The sequence below is a fragment of the Semicossyphus pulcher genome, unplaced genomic scaffold, assembly GCF_022749685.1.
Source record: "Semicossyphus pulcher isolate SPU_LCO1_2020_fin unplaced genomic scaffold, fSemPul1.0.p SCAF_10, whole genome shotgun sequence".
NCBI lineage: Eukaryota > Metazoa > Chordata > Actinopteri > Labriformes > Labridae > Semicossyphus > Semicossyphus pulcher.
The window spans coordinates 1,317,470-1,332,165 of record NW_027211604.1 but is presented as its reverse complement, the minus strand read 5'-3'; the positions used below and the strand labels follow the sequence as shown (position 1 = coordinate 1,332,165).

General features: G+C 40.8%; 2 protein-coding genes across 3 annotated transcripts; one reads left to right on the top strand and one right to left on the bottom strand.

Moving 5' to 3' along the window:
- Nucleotides 1–1,989: 1,989 nt before the first annotated feature.
- On the top strand, nucleotides 1,990–9,951 carry sap30l (sap30-like). The gene is made up of 4 exons (XM_069670951.1): nucleotides 1,990–2,709; nucleotides 4,913–5,035; nucleotides 5,154–5,252; nucleotides 7,880–9,951. The coding sequence occupies exons 1-4, from the start codon at nucleotides 2,524–2,526 to the stop codon at nucleotides 8,006–8,008; spliced, it is 537 nt and encodes a 178-aa protein (XP_069527052.1). The 5' UTR covers nucleotides 1,990–2,523; the 3' UTR covers nucleotides 8,009–9,951.
- Nucleotides 9,952–12,413: 2,462 nt separating this feature from the next.
- LOC138604158 (heart- and neural crest derivatives-expressed protein 1-like) lies at nucleotides 12,414–14,168 on the bottom strand. Of its 2 annotated transcripts, none has more exons than XM_069676032.1 (2): nucleotides 13,617–14,168; nucleotides 12,414–12,520 (listed from the first exon to the last, which is right to left on the bottom strand). In XM_069676032.1, the coding sequence occupies exons 1-2, from the start codon at nucleotides 14,088–14,090 to the stop codon at nucleotides 12,425–12,427; spliced, it is 570 nt and encodes a 189-aa protein (XP_069532133.1). In that variant the 5' UTR covers nucleotides 14,091–14,168; the 3' UTR covers nucleotides 12,414–12,424. The 2 variants fall into 2 exon arrangements, with proteins under 2 accessions (XP_069532133.1, XP_069532125.1); XM_069676024.1 differs by having other exon boundaries at nucleotides 12,414–12,528; nucleotides 13,619–14,168.
- Nucleotides 14,169–14,696: the final 528 nt, after the last annotated feature.

Below are 14,696 nucleotides of genomic sequence, written 5' to 3'. Positions count from 1 at the left end.
CATTAAATTTCCCCTCAGGGTTCATAAAGTATGTCTTCTTCTTCTACTACTACGTAGCATTAGCAGGAATTATATAACAAGTGTACAATGTTATTTGCTACAAGTGTCTAGTGGTGGAAAGCTCATTTGCTCAAGTACTGCAATCAAGTGCATTTGCATTTTCTAATCTACACTTTTACTCCATTTCTTCATTTCAGAACAAAGTTGTTTACTTTTTGTTCCACAGCAATTGTTAACATAGCTCCCAACAGTATCCACCGTGAAATTAATACTACAATCAAGCACAACTCTAAAATTCATTTTTACTTTTGTTACGCCTACTTGAGTACATTTTTGTTAATATTCACTTTTCGAGAAGATACTTAATCATCTTTATTTTCAAGAGTTGGACTACATGTGTCTATCAGCATGATTTTATCCGCTACCAATTCTTCTTCTTCTATTCTTCCAAATCTTTCTTACTTGCAGCACTCAGGCTTCATAACACATCCACACGTGCTACACACCTTTGCTCGCATCACTCTGCCTTTTAGCACTGCTTGAAAAGTTGAATATGTCTTTATATGTTACTGTGTTATGTGTGACATCAGCTATATTATATGATAATGTATCATATCATATTATACCATATGATAACCATATCTATTAATGTTCTTTCATTACTATTATTATTGCTAATCATTATGTTTATAGTGCCTTATCTACCTGGAATAATATTGCCAACCTCCATACTGGTCTTTGTGTTTATTAGTTTTGTATTTGTGTCCTTGTTTTACTCTTATTCTTTCATTGTAATGTTAAATGTTTTAAGCTGCTTTTACATTCAAATTTCCCCTCGGCGATTAATAAAGTACTCAGTCTGTCTAATTAATTACTGCCCATTCCTGAAGGAATACAAGGCATTGCATATAAACTGTTATTTTAGGATACTTTGCATTTTAAAAAAATAAATTGAAAATAATTTTCACATAGGATTAGGTTATTTTTTATGAGTTGTAACAGTTGCATTAGCTCTCATGGGAACGTTCTGAAATTAAAGAAAATACACTGTAAATAGTAACGTTGGGTCATCTGTGGGTCTTGTTTTTCACTGCAGACTTGAGCTATTAGATAGTAAGTCTGCTGTATAAACTGGTATATAATGATTTATGGCATATAATTACATAAATCCCTGAATTTGTCTCTCTCAACGTCCCCAACTTTGTGGAAGTGAAAACTAATATGTTGGATTATCCATTTCAATTACAGTAGAAAAAATTCGATATACAACCAAAGTAGTGGAAATACAAATAATTTAAGTTCATGTTTGCAATGTACAGAAGCCAATGTGAAGGAATGTCAGGTGATCAGGTGTCGGTATATAATTTGTGAACGTCTGTCTCCCCCGTGCGGTTAAAAATGGAGTCACACTTTGGTGATGTCAACAGATTCGTACTCATTCATGGAGACTTCTCTTTGTTAGTATCCATCTGGAAGAAAACAAAACAATTCTCGTCAGCTTTGATGTACGACACTATAAAGTAGTGAATTGTAACTCTAATTAGTAGGCTACATTATATCAACGCATGTTATGTAACAAAGTAAGCCTTAAGAGTCGAGCTCTGAGTTCAGTGTTAAGTAGTTGAATGTGGAATGAATGTGAATGTTTTCCGGTCATCCGTACGTATTTGGATGCATTTAACAGGTGGTCAAGCTTTATATTATACGTTATCACTCATTCATTATGAAAGATGCGGCAAATCGTAACTGAACGAAGGCTCAGTTTATTTGTTTGGTTAAATGTCTCTTCTAACTGACGACGAGGCCACCTTTTAACTCCTATTCATCGTGAAAAACATGACACTGTGATACAGGAAGTGCCATTAGAAAATTGATTTTTCTGAGAGCCAATGGGAAGGCAATAAATGGATGCTAAGCCCACCTTTGCGCCAAATTGGCCAATCACAGCCTAGGATGGGAACTTCCGCCAGAGAAACGGAGCATGTCCATTGTAGGAGGTGTTCTGAAAGAGTGCCGCGATTGTTGAGGTACAGTCTGTGAAATACGTGTTTTCCTTCAAGTTTTTTTTACATAGATCGAAGCCGGTTGTCGTCTTTTAGTACAGAATCGTCAGAATTATTGTCATACGTGTATCTTACAGGAAAGTAGCGCTTTGTTACGGGATCAAACAGCGGCGGTCTCACCATAGGAATTTGTTCTTTAGCTGCAGCTCAGCCACCTTTCGGTCCTGCTAGCACTGGGACTGGCTATGTTCGCAGCAGCTGTTTTTCTGTTGTTTATCTGACGGAATTCTGTATGAATATGTCTTTAATTAGGGGCTATTCGAAATAAGTCAGGAGAAAAAACATCAGTGGGTTAGCTCGAAAGCTAGCTAGCCACTTAGCCGAGCTAGCTAGCTACCGGATTGTCTTTCACAAAAGGGCAGCGCTTGAACAAGACACTTTGTAGCCAGTATACAGTTGGCTTTTTAGTGATTATTTTACTACTCGAGCTGTCGCACAAAGAGCCTTTCACTCGTACAGGATGAATGGGTTCAGCACAGAGGAAGACAGCCACGACGGACCGCCTGCTCCTCCGTTTTACGGGCAGAGCTGCTGTCTGATCGAGGACGGAGAGCGATGCGGTCGCTCAGCTGGAAACGCCTCCTTTAGCAAGAGGATCCAGAAAAGCATATCGCAGAAGAAACTCAAACTGGACATCGACAAGAGTGTAAGTGAAAATTTAGTGATGTATTATCCATGTAAGTGTTAGTTAATAGCTGAAAGTTAGCTTCTTGGGAAAGTTTAGACTCCGTAGCTGTCAGCTAAGGTAGCTAGCTTGTTAGCATCAGTAAATGTAAATACACGAAAAGTTAGATTCATATTGTTGTTGTCACTGTAGCACTAGTGGGTTGTAGTGTCTGTAGCCACATCTGTTCTGACCCGGTTTAAATGTCAAGCTATCGCTAGCCTTGCTAGCTACCATGACGACGTGCAGGACAACAGGGTCCTTCCCAAATCAATGCTGCATTCACGTGCTCCTCGGATGGGTCCCATTTCACGAGATGGGAATGTAAAAACAACATGGAAACTAAAAATACCATGTGTTGTATTTTATTGACCAGAACTAAGTTAGGTAACTCTAAGCGGACTAAATCAACTAAGCGGACACAGTCTAACATCATATTACAAACTACAAACTACAGTTGAACTAATACTGATTCGCGATTAAGCATTTTGACCAATTTGCCAACAATTAAGTTTGTTGTGGCCCTGTTTCAGCGTAATATGCGTCTGTCAGCTCAGGTAACAACATTACCTGCGACTTAACGAGTTATTCCGACTTGAGGGAACAGTCACGTGACTTTTCCTATTTGAAAGTTCCTTTTTCCGATTATTCTGACACCACGTGAACGCAGTCCATCTCTTAGCCTTCTCTCGTTGCAACAGTTTCCTCAAACACGCCTCCGCGGCTCTTCATAAAATGGCTGTTGCCAGGGAAGCGTAGCTGTGTTGCCCAACACCAGTCCTGTGAAAACACACGACCTCGTTTCCAAGTTATATCCCAGCAGTTAAATGTTGGTCGAAATTTCAGAAAGTTTGCTCAAAGTTACCCTCACCCCCCCCCCCCCCCCCAACCATATTACTCGATCCAAGTTGTCTTTAATTTAGCATTTTGTGTCGGTGTTTGTTTCTATTACAAGCTGTATTTTTAACTGACAAACCTCGTAAAGTTCAGAAAGGATATAACTGATAATCGATGTATTCATAAATCCTTCGCCATATCCATCTTCTTGACATGAAGGCCTTTCTTAATGAATTTGTCTTAAGTTTTGGAGAGCTGGTTTGTCTTTAATATGATGTTTAGTTTTTATCAATTATATTAATGCCACTCATCGCAGCATTTATATATTATCCTTAATGATGCAATAAAAATACCAAAACTACATTTGAACGATGGTGTTAAACTCAAACTGCTTGCATTTCTCTCACCAAGTTGCTCTTTAATAAGTAACCACAAAGTCACAGTAAACCTGGGGGCAGGAGAATATTCCTGCATAGTGGTACCTGCGGTTTGCCCTGTACCTGATGAGTAGGCCTACTTAAAGCCACAGGATGCAAACACAATGCACAAAGAGTCTTAGCTACCAGGGGGTCTGTCGGAGCCTCCAGCACACAGCAGTTTTGTCCGCAATGCAAAGATGCATGAACAAATGTGCTGCTGTTGCTGGTGTAAGTCGCTGTTGTGCCCAGGGCCTTTAATCTGCTCCTCTGAGATTCCTAGAAAGCATTGTGTGCCTTGTTATACAAGCAGTACAGCTCTGTTGTGGCGTCACATTTTTCCTGGTATTTTGCAACACCTGACAGGTCACGTGATTTGAGTTTGGTCAAGGGGAATAAAGACACATGAGTTCAGAGGAGGACTGATAAATGTATTTGAGGCCCTCAGCCAAGGCAGCACGTACGCATCAAAGGAAGGTTCAGTTGTTCAGTTGTTGATGTCACAGAAGAGCCGCAGTAAGGTTGTGACACCAAATCTCAGTACCGTTTTTAGTCACAGTTTTTCTAGTTGCATACCAGTTTATCTTTGCAAAGGCTACTTGTGTGAAGTCACCGTTAAACACGGCTGTGTTTGATCAGAGGTTTGAATTCTGTTTTTTCTAAAGGTAAGAAAAAACAAGTTTGTGGGAGAAAAGAGCTTTTATTTTCTTTCATGTAAAGTCTTTTAAAATGTCTCTCTTGTTATCCATATGAAAAGTATTGAAGAATTTCAAATCATAGTCAGCTACTTCTGTCAGTGAGTACTGCTTCCTGATCATATCAATACTCACTGACAGACAAGGTGATGAGCAGACACTGATCCTATGCTAAACTAAACAGAGTTTGTATACCTGGTCGACCGCTCCTCTAATAGTCATTGATGCTTTTTGTAGGTGAGACACCTCTACATCTGTGACTTCCATAAGAACTTCATCCAGAGCGTCCGCAACAAGAGAAAGAGGAAGACCAGTGACGACGGAGGAGAGTCCCCGGATCATGATGTGGAGGTGCCTGAGGTAATGTGCACATCATAGTTGAAGATGAAGAGAGCAAGAAGCACTTCAAAATGTGCACCACGCATTGTGAACCATCGCTCAGAGTTCACTGACCGTGTTGTCTCTGTTGTATTTTCAGGTCGACCTTTTCCAGCTGCAGGTGAACACGTTGAGACGCTACAAGCGACACTACAAGCTGCAGACCCGGCCTGGACTCAACAAGGCCCAGCTGGCAGAGGTAAAGGCATGATAACACTTGGATGAATTTTGAGATGTTGTACATTTTGTGCAAACTGTGTGTTAGCCTTTTAGCAGCACAGGAATCACAGCATGAACACACAAATCCACATTTTGATTAGGAAAAACAGGGTCTGAATTGGGTTTCTCTAAAGTAGTTGCTGGTCCCCAAACAGTCCCAGCTTCAAGATGGTGGTCTTTGTTAGCCTGGAAAAACATGGGACATGGGTTTTGCTAAATCTTACTGACATTAAACCAAACTTTGTGTCTTTTTGCACCTCTGCGTCTCTCCTTTTTTCACCTCTGCGTCTCTCCTTTTCATGTATAAATGGAAGTTTTTGGACTGTTAGAAAACTGGAAAAAAGTCACTAATTATTTCAGGGGAGTTGCATCTTGCATGATCATTTAAGGCGATTCTAAACAGCGCTAAAACAAAAAACTCACATTTCAAAGCTTTTGCTGGTTTTATCCCAGCAGGCATTGTGGGCGTTAGCAGCTGAGTGTAAAGATAAGGGGAGAGAGTCGCATAAGTCCTTCTTGTGGTTACAGTTTCTTAATTTCACAACTTCTTCTCTTCTTCAGGACGTCTGTTAAAAAATAAGACTAGTAGTTCTTATTGTGTGACACTGAAGGCCGCTGAGCTGCCCTCATTAGGCTTCCCGGCCTCTTTCCTCTCCGCCCCCGCCTCCGTGTTCCTCATTTACGGTGATATACGCAGTGTTGCCGGTCCTATTCTACAATAATTGGTCAATGGGAGATCGTTAGACTAATTTGCCGAATCGACAGGTGGACTTGATGCAGCTGGTTCCGCCCTCGTCCTTATAAATGCCTCCTGTATGTAGGGGTCTCAGTCGGCCTGGGACGGGGGGAGACGTCGGATGTGACTCGGCTGTGGAGCTAACATGGAGAATGAATGAATGAATGAAATGAGTGAATTGTCTCTCTCTGGAAGATATTTATTTGTTGTTGTCTTCAAAGGAGAGCTTTTGTCAGTCGTGCACACAGATCATCCTGGTTGTGTTTTTAATAACCTTTCAGCTGTGTGTCTGACAAAGTTAAAGGGAAAATAATCCGCCATAAACACTTGAAAGCACTTTGAAAGATTGAAGTGGTATTTCATGTGACTTTTCCTTCAGTGGGTTAAATGTGAAAATCAGATGGTGTGAAGATACTTCCAGTGCAATTACAGGAAGAGTTTGGTGATACTTCTCAGCGGTCTTTGACAGAGTACAGTGCCTTGTACTTGACGTTTTGTAACACAGCTTACAAGGTTAAAAAGCCATTCAAGTGTATACAGCAAACTTAAAGAAGCTCCTTCTGGTTTGTTTGTGCACTTTGTTTCAGATACTTGCTGCAGGAAACTCTCTGTTAGTGCATCCCTGTGTCCTGACAGTGAAGTCTGAGTAAAATGAAACGGCTGTGTCTCCGGTCAAAAAACAAACAAACCTCCAATGAGTGCTGAGAGGGGATTTGCATTAAGCTGATTAGCGACGTGGGCAGGACTCACACCATTGTCAAGGTGTTGTCATGCTTGGTGCTGGAACCAAGGATGAGTAATAACAACGACAGGGACTGCTGTAGACACAAGACTAGTTCTCAATATCGACGACATCAGACTTATTTTTTTACTTAGTACTGATTTTAAAACCCCGGGGAAAGACTTAGCTTTGATGGCACCACATATGTTTTGACTCAGAATGATCAATTGATAAATGGGGGGGGGGGGGATAAGTTAGTCCCTGGTCTCACTAACATTTTGGCCAGGCCCTTGAATTTCATTGGCTGTAGGTATTTGTTGGTCCAGTTGTAACACAAATTAAAAACAGCCTGCCTTTCCCCATTTCAAAGGAAGACATATTTTATAATTATCGAAATAAAAAGTTCTTCATTGACAACATATGATGCATATGTTATCTCATTTTCGTAATTCAGATCTTATTTAGTCATTCTCAAACCCTGAGGAAGATGATACGAGAATGTTTTTCAGTCGGCTCAAAGTGAAAGGGTCTGGTTAGGGTTAGCGGCAGCGCTAGCACAAGCTAATCAGCGACGCTGTAATATGGGATTTTCTTCACTTCAAACGGCCGTTAAGTAGAAACAGAACAAGAAGATGCAGTGTCCAGTTGTTGTACAAGCGTGTCTGCTACACCTGGTCAATCTTCCTCCACCATACCACGCTCTTCTGCTGCAGGAGAAGTTTATCCCACTTTTCGGCCCATCCAGTCGAGGTAGACTCGAGGTTCTGCCTGTTACAAGGACGTTTTCCTTCCTTCATGTTGCAAAGCGCTGCTCATGGTGGATTCGTGTTGGCTCTCTCTCTAAATAACACAACAGAGTACAGTCCAGACCTGCTCTTTTGTAAAGCGTCTTGAGATAACTTTGGTTATGATTTGCCGCTATATAAATAACAATTGATTGAAACCTGAATAAGGGTTTTGAAAGGAAATGTAAAGAAATCCAGCCACGGGACATCAGGCCATGGCTAATGGCTGTCAATTCTGTCTGCTGTTCAGAGCCCTGTTTTACCTGATGTCAGACGGTTCATGGAAAATGAATGCTATGTAAATGAACTTTGAAGATGTCCAGAGTTTTCAATTCAACCCGTTTTCTGTCTCTCCTCTTCTGCAGACGGTGAGTCGTCACTTCAGAAATATTCCGGTGAACGAGAAGGAGACACTGACCTACTTTATTTACATGGTGAAGAGCAGCAAGAGTCGCCTGGACCAGAAGGGCGACGGCGGCAAACCTCTGGACTAAACTTCATCACAGCCACAGCAGCAGTTTCACCAACACAAACCAACAGAGACAAACAACAGCTGCAGCTTTTCACCAAACCTGGACACCACTCACAGCAACAACAACCAAAACCAGCCCCTCCTGCACCCCCTTCACTGTCCCTCTCCTCTGTAAGACCACAACTTAAACTCTTGTTGACCTTTGGGGACGTTAAACTGACATGGGAGAGCATTCAGAGGCTCATTTTGCATAAAAACAGCCTCTTCTCATGATGTCACAGCGAGCAAGCCTCCTTCTGTGCGTCTCCTCATCCTCCCCTAAAAAGCCGGGTCCCTAAAGACTGTGGAGGAAAAGACTCACTCTGCAGGTTTTTACGTCGTCATGCTGTAATGTTACTGTTGATATGTACAAAAGAAAAGGTTGAATGCAATGTACAATATGGCTGCCTTAAGAGAGAGAAAACGAGAGATGTTTTGGTCGTTTGGGGATTTATTTCTTTGCTGATTTGACTGTTCACAGCGACGGATGCGTGTGCCAAACGGGAACGACTGTTAGAACTGAATGACGTTGATTTTTGTTATTTTTATAGTGAGTGAATGGCTTGTTGGAAAGGGGCGACGCCTTTGCAGAAGTTTAGCACGTCAGGATTCTGAGTGATATCTAAAACAAAAATGATCTCAGACCTGATAGTAATCCTTTTGTCGCCCGTTTCCATCCGGGCGTGATGCATTCAAAGACTGATGGGGTTGAATGATGTAGCATTGGGCCGTTAGCCGCTGTTTTACGTACGTGTGAACTCATTCATGAATTTATTTCTCTTTCTCCTTTTAGCCCAGTTTCCTCTTTAGTTCAGCCTTAAGTTGTACAAAGTCGCGTCTCTGCATTTAAGGGTTAGATTTCTTTCTCTATCTTCACACCAGATGTTTGTGTGAGTAAAATATGGATGTGAAGTAATTCTATGAGTCATTTTAATATTTAAAAGCAGTGTCAACGTCGGGACTCTTAATTCGATGTTGCCACACCTGGATGTATTTCAAGTAGCTGGGTTGATGCATTGCCCAATGCCCTTTCTTTTGAGTTAACACATGGGTAAAGACGGATTCTTCCACATCAGCCAACAAATTACACAATTTTAACTTTGACATTTTTGTGCCCGGTTAAAATAATCTCCATGGCTCGTTTAAGTCCCCCCCCGAATGTCGTAAAGGTCCAGCAGGAGTCTTATCTGGCACCATTTCATATCTGGATTTGTTTAAAGCTGAAATGGGTTTATCAACTTCCTGACTCCATAAATGATTGATATACCTGGTAAAAAAACAAAGCGAATTTCTCTGCATTTTGGCCATTTTTTGTATTAATTATTATTCTGTTGATTATTTGTAAAACCTATGAAATAAGTGCAGAGTCCAAACCCTCAGCGGCTCTCAGTTTGCGATGATGTGAAGCAGAGAAAGCAGAATAATTTGTTGGATTGGCCCTTTTTTATGTCAGTGATACTGAGCCATAAGCCTTGATGAGACGTCCAGTGACCCCCTACATGTTTATTTAAATTCATAATGCATGGCTGAAACATCCAGGCACAGGACACCTTCAAGTCCTGCATCCTCTCTAACCCGTACTCCTCCACGTGTGTGTTCTCTAAGCCGGTGATACAGACTCACACACTCTTTGGGGTTTCTGTCGGTGTGTATTTTTTTTCACTCTGCCTCCTCTGTCACACAGTATTTAAGTTTGTCCACACTGACTTTGTCTCCTTTTAACAGGGTTCTTTTTCTTTCTTAGTGTCTGTTATATTTTCAGTTTTGCTTGTAGGTTTGTTAGTGTCGTGTAGATAACACCCAACTTTATTAACAGATAGGCCATGCCACATTAACCTAATTGTTGTATTAGAAAAAACATATTTAAAGATGGCTGCGTATTGCTCCTAATGATGATAATTATAATAATAAATGTATTGTACAGGAAGAAGCAACAATCTCGTCTTGTTTTCTTGTCTTGTGTTTGGCTGTTTTTACAAACGTATTTATCTTTTATTTCAAGTTTTGTTGAAATAGTTTAATTCCTTCTTTTAATTTGCAAGTTATTAGAGTGAACGGAAGCTGCAGCTGTTTCTATAGTGTAGATGCGGTCTCGGTGCAGTTACATATATTGACCACTAGGTGTCACTGTATCTCCTATAATTGGTGGGCAGCAGAGCAGAGCGCTGCATTTTGAAACACCTGGAGACTTTTAGGGGGAAAAGTAAACATTAAGACAAAAGCTGCAGTAGTGAAACTTTTTAAAATATGTCACTGTTCACAAGAGGACATGTTTGCATTCATACTTGTTGTTTTATTTTTTAGTAGTTATTCCTCTCTCTCTCTGTGACTCTCTGACTCTTGTCCCTCACTCGAGCCAAATAAGAGTCTTTAAGCCAATTAACACGTTTAATTTTAATTACTAAAGATTCAATTATTTAAACAATAAAATGTTTCACACTTCGGCTTCATGAGAATTAGATTATTCTGTAGAAATGTTTGTAAAACGTAAAAATGTAAAGGTTTCCCGACTTCTGTTTTTAATGATCTGATTGGCCACGCAGTTGACGAGGACAAAAACTCAAATTTATTATTTATGTTACAAGTCACAATATTTTTAAACATTGAAAGCAATTTATTTGTTGCTCTTTATATTTTATAATATATGTGTGTATATATATATATATCATTATAAGAAATATTAATAAGAAATACATTGATTTTGAACCGTCAGATACGTTAATAAGTAAAATTGCAGTTAAAGCAATAATTCTGGGATTGCGTTTAAAAAATGAATAAAATTTCTTATTAAATGTATTTTTTCAGATGAAATTGATCTTCCTCCATTGATTAATCAATAATATAATCCATTGATTAGAACAGACTTGCCCTTAAAGACAGCTAACAGTAAAACAGACATGGCTCTTGTGGAATAATCTCTGTTTAATGACGCATTATAGTTAAAGAAATCAGAAATCAAACAACAGCTGGAGTGGTTTAAAATAATTCATTTATTTACGGAACTATATATAACTTCACATCCACTGTACATTTCCATCCACACTGCGCACAGTTCTAATAAACATTTAATCCCTTTTAGTTTTAGTGTTGAACGTGTCTGTGTGAAGCTGCTGCTGTGCGTCAACTGAACATTCATGTCTGTGTTCGTCTCCTCAGAGCGCACACCGACTTTAGTTTGAGGTAGATTCAGAAAATTCAATAATTTTACTACAAGTGACATCAACAACAGCCGGTACATTTTACAGTACAGTAATACTGGGTTTATATGGTTTAAATAGTCTGACTGCGCCAAAATCTGCGGGATGAAAAACAAGTGTCCCTGCAAAAACTGTGTTTCCTCTCTGGACTCGTATATTTTATTTCACTGTATTTACGTTCATACAGAACATGACTTTAAAAGAGCTTGTCAATTTAAATCAGCCGTCAGGCATCAAATTAGTATTCTCGTCAGTATCTGGTATTTTCATTTGCTTTACTAATATTTTAAAATTAAAATATAGGATCCAAACTATGTGATGCGTTCAAGGAGCGTTTTTGTTCTCTTGTTTTGCAGTTGGAAATGAACAAACTAGCCAATAGGAATAGACCTGAGTCAATTATTTCATAAAATAAAATGTGCCGATTTCTGCAGAAAATAATGCTCTTCATAATAATTGTATTTTCCAACAGCATCACAGCCTGCAGGCAACACAGGGTGAGGGATCGTCTTTAATATGCCAGAACTGAAGTTAAGATAGTTGAGCGTCAAATCTGCTTCCTGATTGGACAAGTAATCTCTTAATTAAAAATAAAACTTAAATAGGTTAACTTCCGGTATGTCACACTGAAAATCAGGACAATTATTCCGTCATGCGCAAACTGAGACTCTTATTTTGCAGCATTTCCGTAACAATCCGGCGCCTGAAAGCACCCGATTGGTTCAGCTAAAATAACATAAACTGCTGCACCTTTGGAGGAGCGTTCCTGCTGTAAAAAGCTCCAACTGCAGTTTGTGATCATTTATAAATGTTATGTTCCATGAAACGTTGAAAACAAGAGCTCTCGACGCCAGAGAAAAACACATTTCAGAGGAGACAGATGTTCTTTTGGCACCGTGGCAACATCTGGTGTACAGTACTGAGGGGCGCAGAAATACCACAAATATCAAACGGCAACAGTCAGATCCGTGTGTGTGTGTGTGTGTGTGTGTGTTGTTTGAAGCCACATGAGGAGAGAAGAAGATCAACACACAGTCCATAATGTTGTTTTCCTCCTCCGTTCATCTTGTGTTCATGTTGTCCTTTCATTCTCTCCGTTTTGCGCATCGTTGCACGTGCACAGCGGTGTGTTTGGGTTCAGTCACTCAGTGGTTTTTATCTGATTTGAGTCTCTGATGAGGAGGCGGGAGGGAGGGAGGGGGTCACTGGTTGAGCTCCAGAGCCCAGACCTGCTGCGGCCACCCGGTCCGGCCCTTCACCTTCTTCTCGGCTCCTAAAGACTCCTGCAGGCCGTCAGTCTGCGACACACAACACACACACACACACACACACACACACACACACACACACACACACACACACACACACACACACCATGAGCATCATCATTAGCATCATTAGCGTGGGAGGCTAAAACCTACAGGGACCTCAACCTGGTGTTTGTTCACATCAGCTACGTGTTACTGGATTTTCTAAAGAGTTTTACATATTGCGAAATTTCCCGTGACATCCCTGTGCAGCGGGATAATATAAATTAGCGCTCCTCTGATTAAACAGAAAGTCGTATATTATTAGGGATATACGCTACGTGCTGTTTTTGGAGGCGCCATGACATCACAGGCTTCCGTAAGTGAAAGTCAGTGAAACTTTGACTAAACTTCAAAATAATGTTCCAGGAAGGTCTCAAAATATACATCACACAGTATATCCTTTAATATGTAAATAATGATGAATATAATAAACTAAAAACAAACGACATTTCTATTTAAATCGCCTACAATCATTCTCTGGAGTTTACGTAGGCCTACATATTGTTTTGATATTGTGAACGGTTAATACACCTTACATTATAGTAAACACAAACATTTAAATGATCCGGGAATTTTATTGTAAAGTAAAAATAGGATTAATGATGCAATGTAGCAGGAAAATATATCAGGTGTTCTACCGTCATCTACCAAAACTTTGATTCTACCGTTAAAGCCCGTTCCTTTTTGTAAAGGCGAAGTTATTTTAGCTGCGCGCTAAATTCGGCCTTGTTACTTCGCAATAAACAGCAAAATAATATATTAGGCTGCACTTCTTAATGCAGTGTTATTTTGGGTTTATTGGCTAAAAATATAATTTAATTAAAATGTATTTTTGTTGGGGATTGTAGTTAATTATAATGATATAAAATCCAGTTTTATATTCAGGCTTCTTACAAAAAATACAGTCAGATCAGGTCCTTAAACACAACAATAAAATATTCGCTTTCCATTTAAACCTATATTTTCCAGGCCTACATGTTTTGTTTTTTTTAATTATTAATGACAAACTTTTAATTTTTTTTCTCCAGTTTGAGTTATTAAATCCAACTTTAAAGTTTGGTGCGCGTCCATAACCGTAACTTACCGGCTCTCGTTTCCTCTTCAGATCCCGGTTTTCAAATTTCTTAATTTCGGCCTTAAAGCCCTCCGTCTCCCCGGAGTCTTTGGCCAGCACGTCCATCAGGTAGGCGATGTAACTGGTCGCCAGGCGTAAAGTTTTAATTTTTGACAGTTTCGTGTCAGCGGGGACGTTGGGGATACACTCCCTCAGCTCGGCGAACGCTGTGTTGATGCTCTCCGTCCTCCTGCGCTCCTTCTTCGGCCCCGACGTTCTCCTCTTCCCGCCCTGGAGACCCTCCAGCCGGGCGTCGTGCGTCGCTCCGGGAGGTCCAAGTTCCGCTGCTGGGTAAGGCGACTGGATCTGGAAGTCCGGGGGCACCTCGCCGTGGTTCACCACCCAGCTCTGGAAGTAGGGTGCATCCTGGTGACACCGCTGGACGAAGGGGAAGGGCTCGTGCATCAGGTGGTGGTGATGCTGGTAGCCCCCGATCAGGTTCATGTTGAGCTGGATAACAAATGTGCTAGTTTCCGTGTTTTCCTGCGCTCTCTGCGTGTCTCTGCTGCTGCCCCAAAACGGTCTCTGCTCGGGGATGTACAGCCAACAGAACTCATTCAAGACTCAAACATGTATTCCCTTAAATGCACCAACGATTCAAGCCAAACGAAGCCACACACTTTACACCGTCGTCATTCTGGACGCGACTTGAGCCGAGGAGAACCAGGCCGCAAAAAGTTTATAATTCCAGAGAAGAAATCTCGGCGATGAGTTTGACTCCACTTGTGTTTCTTTCGCGATCGTTTCCCGGAGAGGCTGCTCTGATTTGCCCAAGAAATTTGACCCCGCTGAAGGTGTGAGGCCCCCAGGTTTATATGGTTTGGATGTCAGCGTGGAAAGGAGGCAGCCAATAGAGGAAACCGCCCGGGATGGGAGGAGTGTCCGGAGAAGTTTGCAATAACATGCGCCATGGTGCCATAATCTCTCAGCAGAACACAAGGAGCAAATATGTGCTTGTTGGAGTTGGTTGCACAGACCTGCACACATGAGGGAGAAAATAGAGGTTAAAGTTTTGTAAACATTAGTAACTTTTCATTTTGTTCTTCCTCA